Source organism: Scyliorhinus canicula, chromosome 20 (assembly GCF_902713615.1).
Source record: "Scyliorhinus canicula chromosome 20, sScyCan1.1, whole genome shotgun sequence".
Lineage (NCBI taxonomy): Eukaryota > Metazoa > Chordata > Chondrichthyes > Carcharhiniformes > Scyliorhinidae > Scyliorhinus > Scyliorhinus canicula.
This window is the reverse complement of record NC_052165.1, coordinates 95,255,132-95,271,257: the sequence shown is the minus strand read 5'-3', so window position 1 is coordinate 95,271,257 and position 16,126 is coordinate 95,255,132. Positions and strand designations below refer to the sequence as shown.

General features: G+C 52.3%; 1 protein-coding gene across 1 annotated transcript in view; it reads left to right on the top strand.

Moving 5' to 3' along the window:
* LOC119955133 (sulfotransferase family cytosolic 1B member 1-like) overlaps positions 1-7,302 on the top strand; it is a 28,123-nt gene extending 20,821 nt beyond the window's left edge. The window contains exons 6-7 of the mRNA XM_038781037.1: positions 5,436-5,616; positions 6,725-7,302. Coding sequence (XP_038636965.1) covers positions 5,436-5,616; positions 6,725-6,846 — 303 coding nt within the window. The 3' untranslated portion in view covers positions 6,847-7,302. The remainder of the gene's footprint in view (positions 1-5,435; positions 5,617-6,724) is intronic.
* Positions 7,303-16,126: the final 8,824 nt, after the last annotated feature.

The following is a 16,126-nucleotide window of genomic DNA, read 5'->3' as shown; positions in this document are numbered from 1 at the left end:
TGTCACTGTGAGGCAGCGTTCTAACCACTGTGTCTCCGTGAGGCAGCGTGCTAACCACTGTGTCACCGTGAGGCAGCGTGCTAACCACTGTGTCACTGTGAGGCAGCGTGCTAACCACTGTGTCACTGTGAGGCAGCGTGCTAACCACTGTGTCACCGTGAGGCAGCGTGCTAGCCACTGTGTCACTGTGAGGCAGCGTGCTAACCACTGTGTCACCGTGAGGCAGCGTGCTAACCACTGTGTCACCGTGAGGCAGCGTGCTAACCACTGTGTCACGTGAGGCAGCGTGCTAACCACTGTGTCACCGTGAGGCAGCGTGCTAACCACTGTGTCACCGTGAGGCAGCGTGCTAACCACTGTGTCACCGTGAGGCAGCGTGCTAACCACTGTGTCACCGTGAGGCAGCGTGCTAACCACTGTGTCACCGTGAGGCAGCGTGCTAACCACTGTGTCACCGTGAGGCAGCATGCTAACCACTGTGTCACTGTGAGGCAGCGTGCTAGCCACTGTGTCACTGTAAGGCAGCGTGCTAACCACTGTGTCTCCGTGGGGCAGAGTGCTAACCACTGTGTCACCGTGAGGCAGCGTGCTAACCACTGTGTCACTGTGAGGCAGCGTGCTAACCACGGTGTCACTGTGAGGCAGCGTGCTAGCCACTGTGTCACTGTAAGGCAGCGTGCTAACCACTGTGTCTCCGTGAGGCAGAGTGCTAACCACTGTGTCACTGTAAGGCAGCGTGCTAACCACTGTGTCTCCGTGAGGCAGCGTGCTAACCACTGTGCTACTGTGAGGCAGCGTGCTAACCACTGTGTCACTGTAAGGCAGCGTGCTAACCACTGTGTCTCCGTGAGGCAGCGTGCTAACCACTGTGTCACGTGAGGCAGTGTGCTAACCACTGTGTCACCGTGAGGCAGCGTGCTAACCACTGTGTCACCGTGAGGCAGCGTGCTAACCACTGTGTCACCGTGAGGCAGCGTAATAACCACTGTGTCACTGTGAGGCAGCGTGCTAACCACTGTGTCACCGTGAGGCAGCGTGCTAACCACTGTGTCACCGTGAGGCAGCGTGCTAACCACTGTGTCACCATGAGGCAGCGTGCTGACCACTGTGTCACCGTGAGGCAGCGTGCTAACCACTGTGTAACCGTGAGGCAGCGTGCTAACCACTGTGCTACTGTGAGGCAGCGAGCTAACCACTGTGTCACTGTGAGGCAGCGTGCTAACCACTGTGTCACTGTGAGGCAGCGTGCTAACCACGGTGTCACTGTGAGGCAGCGTGCTAGCCACTGTGTCACTGTAAGGCAGCGTGCTAACCACTGTGTCACCGTGAAGCAGCGTGCTAACCACTGTGTCACCATGAGGCAGCGTGCTAACCCTTTGCTACCGTGAGGCAGCGTGCTAACCACTGTGTCACCGTGAGGCAGCGTGCTAACCACTGTGTAACCGTGAGGCAGCGTGCTAACCACTGTGTAACTGTAAGGCAGCGTGCTAACCACTATGTCACCGTGAGGCAGCGTGCTAACCACTGTGTCACCGTGAGGCAGCGTGCTAACCATTGTGTCACCGTGAGGCAGCATGCTAACCACTGTGTCACCGTGAGGCAGCGTGCTAACCACTGTGTCACCATGAGGCAGCGTGCTAACCACTGTGTCACCGTGAGGCAGCGTGCTAACCACTGTGTAACCGTGAGGCAGCGTGCTAACCACTGTGCTACTGTGAGGCAGCGAGCTAACCACTGTGTCACTGTGAGACAGCGTGCTAACCACTGTGTCACCGTGAGGCAGCGTGCTAACCACTGTGTCACCATGAGGTAGGGTGCTAACCACTGTGTAACCGTGAGGCAGCGTGCTAACCACTGTGTCACCGTGAGGCAGCGTGCTAACCACTGTGTCACTGTGAGGCAGCGTGCTAACCACTGTGTCACCGTGAAGCAGCGTGCTAACCACTGTGTCACCATGAGGCAGCGTGCTAACCCCTTTGCTACCGTGAGGCAGCGTGCTAACCACTGTGTCACCGTGAGGCAGCGTGCTAACTACTGTGTAACCGTGAGGCAGCGTGCTAACCACTGTGTCACTGTAAGGCAGCGTGCTAACCACTATGTCACCGTGAGGCAGCGTGCTAACCACTGTGTCACCGTGAGGCAGCGTGCTAACCATTGTGTCACCGTGAGGCAGCATGCTAACCACTACATCACCGTGAGGCAGCGTGCTAACCACTGTGTCACCGTGAGGCAGCGTGCTAACCACTGTGTCACCGTGAGGCAGCGTCCTAACCATTGTGTCACCGTGAGGCAGCGTGCTAACCACTGTGTCACCGTGAGGCAGCGTGCTAGCCACTGTGTCACCGTGAGGCAGCGTGCTAACCATTGTGTCATCGTGAGGCAGCGTGCTAACCACTGTGTCACCGTGAGGCAGCGTGCTAACCACTGTGTCACTGTGAGGCAGCGTGCTAACCACTGTGTCTGTGAGGCAGCGTGCTAACCACTATGTCACCGTGAGGCAGCGTGCTAACCACTGTGTCACTGTGAGGCAGCGTGCTAAACGCTGTGTCACCATGAGGCAGCGTGCTAACCACTGTGTCACCGTGAGGCAGCGTGCTAACCACTGTGTCACCATGAGGCAGCGTGCTAACCACTGTGCTACTGTGAGGCAGCATGGTAACCACTGTGTCACCGTGAGGCAGCGTGCTAACCACTGTGTCACTGTGAGGCAGCGTGCTAACCATTGTGTCACCGTGAGGCAGCGTGCTAGCCACTGTGTCACCGTGAGACAGCGTGCTAACCACTGTGTCACCATGAGGCAGCGAGCTAACCACTGTGTCACCGTGAGGCAGCGTGCTAACCACTGTGTCACTGTGAGGCAGCGTGCTAACCACTGTGTCACCATGAGGCAGCGTGCTAACCACTACATCACCGTGAGGCAGCGTGCTAACCATTGTGTCACCATGAGGCAGCGTGCTAACCACTGTGTCTCCGTGAGGCAGCGTGCTAACCACTGTGTCACTGTGAGGCAGCGTGCTAACCACTGTGTCACTGTGAGGCAGCGTGCTAACCACTGTGTCACCGTGAGGCAGCGTGCTAACCACTGTGTCACTGTGAGGCAGCGTGCTAACCACTGTGTCTCCGTGAGGCAGCGTGCTAACCACTGTGACACCGTGAGGCAGCGTGCTAACCACTGTGTCACCATGAGGCAGCGTGCTAACCACTGTGTCTCCGTGAGGCAGCGTGCTAACCACTGTGTCACTATGAGGCAGCGTGCTAACCACTGTGTCACTGTGAGGCAGCGTGCTAACCACTGTGTCACCATGAGGCAGTGTGCTAACCACTGTGTCACTGTGAGGCAGCGTGCTAACCACTGTGTCACCGTGAGGCAGCGTGCTAACCACTGTGTCACCGTGAGGCAGCGTGCTAACCACTGTGTCACTGTAAGGCAGCGTGCTAACCACTGTGTCACTGTAAGGCAGCGTGCTAACCACTGTGCTACTGTGAGGCAGCGTGCTAACCACTGCGTCACTGTGAGGCAGCGTGCTAAACGCTGTGTCACCATGAGGCAGCGTGCTAACCACTGTGTCACCGTGAGGCAGCGTGCTAACCACTGTGTCACCATGAGGCAGCGCGCTAACCACTGTGCTACTGTGAGGCAGCGTGGTAACCACTGTGTCACCGTGAGGCAGCGTGCTAACCACTGTGTCACTGTGAGGCAGCGTGCTAACCATTGTGTCACCGTGAGGCAGCGTGCTAGCCACTGTGTCACCGTGAGACAGCGTGCTAACCACTGTGTCACCATGAGGCAGCGTGCTAACCACTGTGTCACCATGAGGCAGCGTGCTAACCACTACATCACCGTGAGGCAGCGTGCTAACCATTGTGTCACCATGAGGCAGCGTGCTAACCACTGTGTCACCGTGAGGCAGCGTGCTAACCACTGTGTCACTGTAAGGCAGCGTGCTAACCACTGTGTCACTGTGAGGCAGCGTGCTAACCACTGTGTCACCGTGAGGCAGCGTGCTAACCACTGTGTCACTGTGAGGCAGCGTGCTAACCACTGTGTCTCCGTGAGGCAGCGTGCTAACCACTGTGACACCGTGAGGCAGCGTGCTAACCACTGTGTCACCATGAGGCAGCGTGCTAACCACTGTGTCTCCGTGAGGCAGCGTGCTAACCACTGTGTCACTATGAGGCAGTGTGCTAACCACTGTGTCACTGTGAGGCAGCGTGCTAACCACTGTGTCACCATGAGGCAGTGTGCTAACCACTGTGTCACTGTGAGGCAGCGTGCTAACCACTGTGTCACCGTGAGGCAGCGTGCTAACCACTGTGTCACCGTGAGACGGCGTGCTAACCACTGTGTCACTGAGGCAGCGTGCTAACCACTGTGTCACCATGAGGCAGCGTGCTAACTACGGTGTCACTGTGAGGCAGCGTGCTAACCACTGTGTCACCGTGAGGCAGCGTGCTAACCACTGTGTCACTGTGAGGCAGCGTGCTAACCACTGTGTCACCGTGAGGCAGCGTGCTAACCACTGTGTCACTGTGAGGCAGCGTGCTAACCACTGTGTCACCGTGAGGCAGCGTGCTAACCACTGTGTCACCGTGAGACGGCGTGCTAACCACTGTGTCACTGTAAGGCAGCGTGCTAACCACTGTGTCACTGTAAGGCAGCGTGCTAACCACTGTGTCACCGTGAGACGGCGTGCTAACCACTGTGTCACTGTGAGGCAGCGTGCTAACCACTGTGTCACTGTGAGGCAGCGTGCTAACCACTGTGTCACTGTGAGGCAGCGTGCTAACCACTGTGTCACTGTGAGGCAGCGTGCTAACCACTGTGTCACTGTGAGGCAGCGTGCTAGCCACTGTGTCACCATGGGGCCTCACGGTAGCATGGTGGTTAGCATCAATGCTTCACAGCCCCAGGGTCCCAGGTTCGATTCCCGGCTGGGTCACTGTCTGTGTGGAGTCTGCACGTCCTCCCCGTGTGCGCGTGAGTTTCCTCCGGGTGCTCCGGTTTCCTCCCACAGTCCAAAGATGTGCGGGTTAGGTGGATTGGCCATGCTAAATTGCCCGTAGTGTAAGGTTAAGGGGGGGTTGTTGGGTTACGGGTATAGGGTGGATACGTGGGTTTGTGTAGGGTGATCATGGCTCGGCACAACATCGAGGGCCGAAGGGCCTGTTCTGTGCTGTACTGTTCTATGTTCTATGGGGCAGCGTGCTAGCCACTGTGTCACCGTGAGGCAGCGTGCTAACCACTGTGTCACCGTGAGGCAGCGTGCTAACCACTGTGTCATTGTGAGGCAGCGTGCTAACCACTGTGTCACCGTAAGGCAGCGTGCTAGCCACTGTGTCACTGTGAGGCAGCGTGCTAGCCACTGCGTCGCCATTCTGCCCTAACTGTGTGGAATATTAAAGTGTTGAAAGCCGTCTCCACTTTCTCAGAACAGGATCCCAGGCGGGAAATTGTGAAGGTGATGAGGTTCCTGGGGAAGGAGCTGCCAGACGCAGTTGTTGATGGAATTGTCCAGCACCCCTCCTTCCAATCCATGAAGGAAAACCCCATGAGTAATTATACTTCTGTCCCAGTCATTGTCTTCGACCAGACTGTGTCCACGTTCATGAGGAAAGGTGAGATTGTCGGGGGGTCCGCCTGGCGAGTTGGGGTGGGGGGCTGGGCTGGGAAAGGAGGCTATTCGGCCCATTGAGTCTGCACCGACCCTCTGAAAGAGCAAAGCACCTCGGCCGACATCCCCATCCGAATCCACAGAACCAAATAACCCAACCTAACCTTTTGGACACAAAGGGGCAATTCAGCACAGCCAATGTACCTAACCTGGAAACTCACGCAGACACGGGGAGTAGGTGCAAACACCCACACAGGCTGTCACCTGACGCTGGAATTGAACCCAGGTCTCAGGTGGTGTGAGTCGGTGGTGGTAACCACTGTGCCACAGTACCGCCCGTAGTGAGGGGTAGAGTGAATGGTGGAGTGAGGGGAGTCTGATTTGTGAGGGAAATACAAGGTCACTGTTTGTTTTTGAACAGATGTTCTGGGCCGCCCAAATTGCAGCACCGTACCCATGGTTCCCCTGAAAGCACCGGCCCCCATCGCCTCGCATCGCCCCTCTCCCCCAAACCTACAATGTTCAATATCGTTGCCAGCAAGTGAAAAACTCCCTTAACTTATTCCAGAATTTGGACACCCTGCTGGGCAGCCTGCCCTCAGGGAAGGTTGTTTGGTGCTGCAGAGTTCGCGATAATGGCACTAGGCCCGAACTGGAGCCTGTGCGTTTCCTGATCTCTGTGTCCAGGGTTCAGCATGCCGCATACACCTCAGCTCTGGCTGGAGCCTGACCCTTTCCTCGGGGAAGAGGGGAGAGGCCTCTTAGGGCTGTGGTGAATGTAATATATGAATGTATATATACTAATTCACACTGTTATTGTAAGCACAGTAGCGCCATCCTATCACTAGGGGGAGTAGCGCTGGGAGCACTTAGGAACTTGTACTGGGCTCCAACCTTGGTTCCGCGTACGACTCCTTCCCCTAGTGCAGCTGTATAAGTATCCGTGTCCAGAGTCAGCCTGGGTCACTACGAGTTCATCGACAGGTAACAGGCTGGCTCTGAAGTAAGTCGATTAAAGCCTAGATTCACATCGGAAACATGTGTCTGGTGAATTGATGGTTCCATCAAGAGCACCGTCGTTAACAGCTCTGGCTTCTATCTCTCCCCTGCAGGCGAGGTGGGGGACTGGAAGAACCATTTCACCGCCGCTCAGGACAAGGCCTTCGAGGCTGACTATGTGCGGAGGATGAAGGGATCCGACCTGCGATTCCGCACTGAGCTACAAGGCGGGTAGTAGCCATCCAGCCGTCGCTTTCAGCCGTACGTGGAGCCGATGTGTCACCCTCGCAGACAGAATGTGAAGAGCCCCTTCTTACCAATGTATCTGCAGCCAGGCCAATCACTCCTTGTCCACTGCAAAACACAATTCTCCATTCTGATTGTTCCCATTGATTCTGCTTCCCCCGCTCTTACAGGGAGCACGTTCCGGATCACAACAACTCGCTGGGTTAACAGGAAAGTCCTCCTCACAAATACTGTCTCACGAGAGGGAGGAGATCCTCCCAAAGCGTGCGTGAGAAAAGGGAGCGGTGTCTCTGCAAACCACACCGTCCAATATTAATCCGATTTCTACCTTTCATCGTCGGAGAACGACAAAGATTGGATCAAACCTGCACAGTCATCTCCCTCTGCACTCTCTCTCCTTTTGTTGATAGATCAATAGAGATTAAAGTTTGTGGATTTTGAAACAGGGCGGTGTGGCTGGCTGTGACAAGTAAAAATAAGCAAATAAACATGATCAGATCTGAAACACAGAGTCCAAATAATACACTGGGTGACAGAATGTGAAAAGACAAGATTCAAAATAAATGTTAGACCTGATGTATTACATATCCCTGATCAAAATTCCATTTGCAGATTTATCTGTGTGGATTCCTCAGAGACCCACAGCCTCACACTGGTGTCACCATATGTTAGATACAGGGATGGTTCAGCTCAGTGGGCTAGACAGCTGGTTTGTAATGCCGAACAAGGCCAGCAGCGCTGGTTCAATTCCCGTACCAGCTGAGAATTCTGAATTCTCCCTCAGTGTACCCAACAGGCACTGGAATGTGGCGAACAGGAGATTTTCCCAGTAACTTCATTGCAGTGTTAATATAGATCCATAGAAGCAGGAGGAGGCTTTTGGCCCTTCCAGCCTGCTCTGCCATTCATCACGATCATGGCTGATCATCCAACTTTCTAATCCTGCTTTCTCCCCATAGCCTTTGATCCCATTCTTTCCAAGTGGTATATCCAGCTCCCTCTTTAGTTTTAGCATCAACTACTTCCCGTGGTGATGAATTCCACAGGCTCACCACTCTTTGGGTGAAAAAATGTCTCCTTATATCTGTCCAAAATGGTTTACCCTGAATCCTCAGACTGTGACCCCTGGTTCTGGACACACCCACATCATTGGTAACATCTTCCCTGTCTCTACCTTGTCTAGTCCAGTTAGATTTTTATAAGTCTCGATGAGATCCCCCCTCATTCTTCTGAACACCAGGCAGAACAATCCTAAACTCATCAATCTCTCCTCATATGACAGTCCCACCATCCATGGAATCAGTCTGGTAAACCTTCGCTGCACTCCCTGGAGAGCAAGAACATCCTTCCTCAGAGGAGACCAAAATACACCAGGCGCGGTCTCATCAAGGCATGTAAGTCTACTTGTGACAATAGAAAGATTATCATTATTATTTTGATATGCTGTCTTTCCCCCTCTGGGACCGGGTGGCACAGTGTGTTAGATACACTGCCCATTCCCCCTCTGGGACAGTGTCACAGTGTGTTAGATACACTGCCCTTTCCCCCTCTGGGACAGTGTCACAGTGTGTTAGATACACTGTCCTTTCCCCCTCTGGGACCGGGTGTCACAGTGTGTTAGATACACTGTCCTTTCCCCCTCTGGGACAGTGTCACAGTGTGTTAGATACACTGCCCTTTCCCCCTCTGGGACAGTGTCACAGTGTGTTAGATACACTGTCTTTTCCCCCTCTGGGACAGTGTCACAGTGTGTTAGATACACTGTCCTTTCCCCCTCTGGGACAGTGTCACAGTGTGTTAGATACACTGTCCTTTCCCCCTCTGGGACAGTGTCACAGTGTGTTAGATACACTGTCCTTTCCCCCTCTGGGACCGGGTGTCACAGTGTGTTAGATACACTGTCCTTTCCCCCTCTGGGACCGGGTGTCACAGTGTGTTAGAAACTGTCCTTTCCCCCTCTGGGACCGGGTGTCACAGTGTGTTAGATACACTGTCCTTTCCCCCTCTGGGGCAGTGTCACAGTGTGTTAGATACACTGTCCTTTCCCCCTGTGGGACAGTGTCACAGTGTGTTAGATACACTGTCCATTCCCCCTCTGGGACAGTGTCACAGTGTGTTAGATACACTGTCCTTTCCCCCTCTGGGACAGCGTGTCACGGTGTGTTAGATACACTGTCCATTCCCCCTCTGGGACAGTGTCACAGTGTGTTAGATACACTGTCCTTTCCTCCTCTGGGACAGTGTCACAGTGTGTTAGATACACTGTCCTTTCCCCCTCTGGGACAGTGTCACAGTGTGTTAGATATACTGTCCTTTCCCCCTCTGGGACCGGGTGTCACAGTGTGTTAGATACACTGTCCTTTCCCCCTCTAGGACCGGATGTCACAGTGTGTTAGATACACTGTCCTTTCCCCCTCTGGGGCAGTGTCACAGTGTGTTAGATACACTGTCCTTTCCCCCTCTGGGACAGTGTCACAGTGTGTTAGACACACTGTCCTTTCCCCCTCTAGGACAGTTACACAGTGAGTGATCCTTACCCTGAATAAACAGTGACTCTGTCCAGTTACAGTGAGTGATCCTTATCCTGAATAAACAGTGACTCTGTACAGTTACACAGTGAGTGATCCTTATCCTGAATAAACAGTGACTCTGTACAGTTACTCAGTGAGTGATCCTCACCCTGCTGAATAAACAGTGACTCTGTACAGTTACACAGTGAGTGATCCTCACCCTGAATAAACAGTGACTCTGTACAGTTACACAGTGAGTGATCCTTACCCTGAATAAACAGTGACTCTGTACTGTTACACAGTGAGTGATCCTTACCCTGAATAAACAGTGACTCTGTACAGTTACAGTAAGAAGTCTTACAACACCAGGTGGGGGCCAACAAGCCTGGACTTGCAGAGGCCTACCGACTGAACTGGCTTGGGACAATTCACACCTCTTTAACCTGGAGTTACCTCTCTCTCTGCATCTTTGATGATTTGATTGCCTGCAGGTGCTCGCATTCCGGGGCATCTCTGACTGTGTCTATATAAACATTTCTGGAACAAGCCTTTCCATTCACCTGAAGAAGGAGCCGTGCTCCGAAAGCTCGTGTTTGAAACAAACCTGTTTGTCTTTAACCTGGTGTTGTAAGACTTCTTACTGTGCTCACCCCAGTCCAACGCCGGCATCTCCACATCATCTGTACAGTTACACAGTGAGTGATCCTTACCCTGAATAAACAGTGACTCTGTACAGTTACACAGTGAGTGATCCTTACCCTGAATAAACAGTGACTCTGTACAGTTACACAGTGAGTGATCCTTACCCTGAATAAACAGCGACTCTGTACAGTTACACAGTGAGTGATCCTTCCACTGAATAAAGTGACTCTGTACAGTTACACAGTGAGTGATCCTTACCCTGAATAAACAGTGACTGTACAGTTACAGAGTTCGTGATCCTTACCCTGAATAAACAGTGACCCTGTACAGTTACAGTGAGTGATCCTTACCCTGCTGAATAAACAGTGACTGTGCAGTTTGTCATGAGAATGTTGCTTTGAAGAAATGTGTGGCTGCACATGTTACTGCAGTGATGTCAGAGTGTGGGTGGAGCTGAGCTCTGGCTCTGCTTTTTAGTTTCACTTTGAGAAAAGCTTGGGTGTGTGTCTGTCTTTTTGGTTTCGTTTTTCAATGTGTTGCTGCTGAAGTCAGGCAAAGCAGCTGTACTGTTGATCTCTCTGCTATGAAGGACTATCTCTTAATCATTTGGTGAATTCAGAATTATAAATGTTTTCAGTATTGAACGTCAACCCTGATGTGCTTCTGTTTAAAGGTTTGTTAAGTCTTCTGGGTGTTAAAAGGACAGCATGCAGATTACTTAGTCTGGTATTCTTTGGTGGGTGTATTTGATTTACTGGTTGCTAAGATGTTCACTGGATGTTTTAAAAAGGTTAATTGAGTTCACAGAATAAACATTGTTTTGCTTGAAAAAATACTTTTCCATTTCTGCTGTACCACACCTGTAGAGTGGGTCGTGTGCTCCCCAGACCACAATCTATTAAAAGTTGTGCGTCAGGTGAACTCCATGATACACTTTGGGATTCTCTAAATCCTGGACCATAACAAGTTACACAGTGAGTGATCCTTACCCTGCTGAATAAACAGTGACTCTGTATAGTTACACAGTGAGTGATCCTCACCCTGCTGAATAAACAGTGACTCTGTACAGTTACACAGAGTGATCCTGACCCTGAATAAACAGTGACTCTGTACAGTTACACAGTGAGTGATCCTCACCCTGAATAAACAGTGACTCTGTACAGTTACACAGTGAGTGATCCTCACCCTGCTGAATAAATAGTGACTGTACAGTTACACAGCGAGTGATCCACACCCTGAATAGTGACTCTGGACAGTTACACAGTGAGTGATCCACACCCTGAATAAACAGTGACTGTACAGTTACACAGTGAGTGATCCTTACCCTGAATAAACGGTGACTCTGTACAGTAACACAGTGAGTGATCCTCACCCTGAATCAACAGTGACTCTGTACAATTACACAGTGAGTGATCCTTACCCTGAATAAACAGTGACTCTGTACAGTTACACAGTGAGTGATCCTCACCCTGCTGAATAAATAGTGAATCTGTACAGTTACACAGCGAGTGATCCACACCCTGAATAGTGACTCTGGACAGTTACACAGTGAGTGATCCACACCCTGGATAAACAGTGACTCTGTACAGTTACAGAGTGAGTGATCCACACCCTGAATAAACAGTGATTCTGTACATTTACACAGTGAGTGATCCACACCCTGAATAAACAGTGACTGTACAGTTACACAATGAGTGATCCTCAACCTGAATAAACAGTGACTCTGTACAGTTACAGTGAGTGATCCTTACCCTGAATAAACAGTGACTCTGTACAGTTACACGGTGAGTGATCCTCACCCTGAATAAGCAGTGACTCTGTACAGTTACAGATTGAGTGATCCTTATCCTGCTGAATGAATAGTGACTCTGTACAGTTACAGTGAGTGATCCTCATCCTGAATAAACAGTGGCTCTGTACAGTTGCAGTGTGTCATCCTCACCCTACTGAATAAAGAGTGACTCTGTACAGTTACACAATGAGTGATCCTTACCCTGAATAAACAGTGACTCTGTACGTTTACAGTGAATGATCCTTACCCAGAATAAACAGAGATTCTGTACAGTTACACAGTGAGTCCCTGTAAACTCACAGGCCAACTACGGTCAGAGACACCACACTCTGAAACGCAGTCGCAGATGTCACCCCATTAAGCTTCTGTTAATTTCTCACAAATCCCCCACATTATTAGTACACTGTGATACAACTGGTCACACTGGACTCTGGCTTCCACACGCGCCTTTCCGAACTCCGGAAAGACATGGTTTAGAAACTGCTTCCAAACAGTTCTTTTCCTCAGCTGTTTCAGCAAGGATCCACTTCCAGGATTTCCAACATTCCTTTCGCTATTCCTCAGTATTGAATTGCCACGTGCATTCAAGCTGTCACACTCTCTCGGGTCCCCAGCCACTAATCCTTCACAGCTTTAATAAGGTCACTAACCTTAGGATTGATTCAGATATCTGGCTTTGCTCCAGCCAACTTCACCAGGACTGTACTTTTCAGCTCCGTCTTTAACTTCAGTGAATCTTGTTCAAATTCCAGTTCCCCTTTTCCCCTTAACTTCAGTTTTCCTGGGACTTTTCTTTTCATTCCCTGGTTTCTAGAACTATCTGTTCGTTAGTTTCTGGAACTTGTTTTCTTGTCCAGAAATCCATTGTTCTGCAATCTCCAGCTGCCTTGGGTCCAGTTAGGGCCTTCCAAACCTAAAGGTGGCCCATGGTTGCTAAGCAACAGTTCAGTCCTTCTCTTACCTTGTTTTTTTCTTTTCATGTCATAAACTCTCAATTTAAAATGTAGGCAAAGATTGAAATTTAACCAAAATCCCCCTACATGCAAACACCTTGAACATAAAACTAACTGGAGTTTTGTGAGGGCCACGAAGAATTCAGCATGAATTGAAGGATAGAAAGAAATAACATTTATTTACAATAACATATATAGATATACGTACACAACAGCAACTCCCTTGCTGCTCACTCCTCTCTAGCTGGTTCCAAACTGGCCAGCTTTATTTACGCAGGGAATCTGCTAATGATTTCTCCGCACCCCCTCATTGGGGAAGCTCATACTCCCAAAGGATTGTGGGATTGCCATTAGTCCCGTGGTAAGCAGGCAGGTTATGACATGGAGTGTTAGCCTTTCTTACACAGAAGCGCTCAATTAAACGGACTTAAATCTATACCTTAATTTCCAATACAGGTAGATCACTTAAAACTACCTCGGCTTCCTGACAGTGCATCGTGTAGACGGTATCCACACGGCTGCCACCGTGTCAGTGGTGAGGGGAGTGAATGTTTGTGGATGGGGTGTTGATCAAGCAAAGCTGCTTTGTCCTGGACGGTGTTGAGCTTCTCAAGTGTTGTAAGAGCCACCACTCAAGGGAGAGGAGGGGCTGTGGGGAGAGGAAGGAGAGTTGGGTGAGGAGGGGGTGAGAGGGGAGCAGAGAGTGGGGATGAGGAGGAGTGGGAGATAGAGAGAGTGGGAGAGTAAGGGAGGGAACATAGGAAGGGGAAAGGGGAAAAAGCAAAAGGTTGGGAAAGGGAGGAAAAGTCAGGAGTAGCAGAATGAGAGAATGGAGAAGAGGGAGAGTGGGGAGTGCAAAGGGCAGAAGAGGGTGACAGCAGGTAGTGGCAATGGAGTGAGATGAGGAGGGAGTCGAGTGAGGGAGAGGGTTTGTGCTAGAAGTGGAGTGAGGATGAGGAGGGTGGGAAAGAGGGCTGCAGTGTGGAGAAGGGGTTGGGAGCGAGTAGGGTGGCGAGGGGAAGTGAAGTAAGGAGGCTGGGGAGAGGGTATGGATGGAGAAGGGTGGGTGACTGGAGTGAGGAGGAGGATGGAGTGGAGGAGTGGAGTTGGAGGGTGGGGAGAGGTGGTAGAGTGAGGAGGGGATTGGATTGAGGAGGGGAGGGTGGGAGGAGCAAGTAAGGAGGACGAAGTGGGGCGGGAAGTGGGGACAGGCAGGAGGTGGAGACAGGCGTGGGTGGGGCAGTAAAGAGAGAGGAGGGAAGGTCGGGACGGGGGTTTGAGGAGAGGGGTTGGGGAGACGGTTTGGGTGTCAAAAGAGAGAGGGAGGGATATTTGAGGGTGAGGGTAGTTAAGGAGCAGAGAGTGAGGGAGGGATGTGTGAGGGTGAGAAAGGAGAGGGAGAAGAGAGTGAGGGAGGGATGTCTGAGGGTGGGGAGAGAGCAGAGTGAGGGAGGGGTGTTTGAGGGTGGGGAGGGAGCAGAGAGTGAGGGAGGGATGTTTGACCGCGAGGGTGGGAGGGAGCAGAGAGTGAAGGATGGATGTTTGACGGAGGGTGGAGAGGGAGCAGAGAGTGAGGGAGGGGTGTTTGATGGTGGGGAGGGAGAAGAGAGTGAGGGAGGGATGTCTGAGGGTGGGGAGGGAGCAGAGAGTGAGGGAGGGGTGTTTGAGGGTGGGGAGGGAGAAGAGAGTGAGGGAGGGATGTCTGAGGGTGGGGAGGGAGCAGAGAGTGAGGGAGGGATGTTTGAGGGTGGGGAGGGAGCAGAGAGTGAGGGAGGGATGTCTGAGGGTGGGGAGGGAGCAGAGAGTGAGGGAGGGATGTTTGACGGTGAGGGTGGGAGGGAGCAGAGAGTGAGGGAGCGTGTTTGAGTGTGAGGAGAGTGAGGGAGGGATGGGTGAGAGTAGGGAGGGATGGGTGAGAGTAGGGAGGGAGGAGAGAGTGAGGGAGGGGTGTTTGAGGGTGAGGAGAGAGTGAGGGAGGGGTGTTTGAGGGTGAGAAGAGAGGGGTGTTTGAGGGTGAGGAGGGAGCAGAGAGTGAGGGAGGGATGGGTGAGGGTGGGGAGGGAGCAGAGAGTGAGGGAGGGATGGGTGAGGGTGGGGAGGGAGCAGAGTGAGGGAGGGATGTTTGAGGGTGGGGAGGGAGCAGAGAGTGAGGGAGGGATGTGTGAGGGTGGGGAGGTAGCAGAGAGTGAGGGAGGGATGTGTGAGGGTGGGGAGGTAGCAGAGAGTGAGGGAGGGATGTGTGAGGGTGGTGAGGGGGCTGAGAGGGAGTGATGTGTGAGGGTGGTGAGGGGGCTGAGAGGGAGTGATGGGTGAGGAGGGAGCAGAGAGTGAGGGAGGGATGTTTGAGGGTGAGGGTGGGGAGGGAGCAGAGAGTGAGGGAGGGATGTGTGAGGGGGCTGAGAGGGAGTGATGGGTGAGGAGGGAGCAGAGAGTGAGGGAGGGATGGGTGAGGGTGGGGAGGGGGCTGAGAGGGAGCGATGGGTGAGGAGGGAGCAGACAGTGAGGGAGGTATGGGTGAGGGTGGGAAGGGAGCAGAGAGTGAGGGAGGGATGTGTGAGGGTGAGGAGGGACAGTTGGTGCTCGCTCTGCCTTCCCGCGCTTTCTTCTTTCCTCCAATCAGAGCCATGCATTCCCGCCCCCTTCCCGGTCACCGTTGGTCTCGCTCCGGCCGAACCGCCCTCGCGCTCCGCATCCTCCAATCAGAATGTCCCCGTTCCCACCCATCCTCCAATCAGAATGTCTCCATTCCACCCCCCCCTCCAATCAGAATGTCCCCATTCCCACCCATCCTCCAATCAGAATGTCCCCATTACCGCCCTCTGCCACCGCTCGCGCAAAAACCGTTAGATCTCCGCCCCCTCCCGAGAGATAGAGAATGGGATGTAGGAGAGAGAGATAGAGAATGGGATGTAGGAGAGAGGGATAGAGAATGGGATGTAGGAGAGAGAGATAGAGAATGGGATGTAGGAGAGAGGGATAGAGAATGGGATGTAGGAGAGAGGGATAGAGAATGGGATGTAGGAGAGAGGGATAGAGAATGGGATGTAGGAGAGATAGAGAATGGGATGTAGGAGAGAGGGATAGAGAATGGGATGTAGGAGAGAGAGAGAGAGAATGGGATGTAGGAGAGAGAGAGAGAATGGGATGTAGGAGAGAGAGAGAGAATGGGATGTAGGAGGGAGAGATAGAGAATGGGAAGTAGGAGAGAGAGATAGAGAATGGGATGTAGGAGAGAGAGAATGGGATGTAGGAGAGAGAGATAGAGAATGGGATGTAGGAGAGAGAGATAGAGAATGGGATGTAGGAGAGAGAGAGAGAGAGAATGGGATGTAGGAGAGAGAGATAGAGAATGGGATGTAGGAGAGAGAGAGA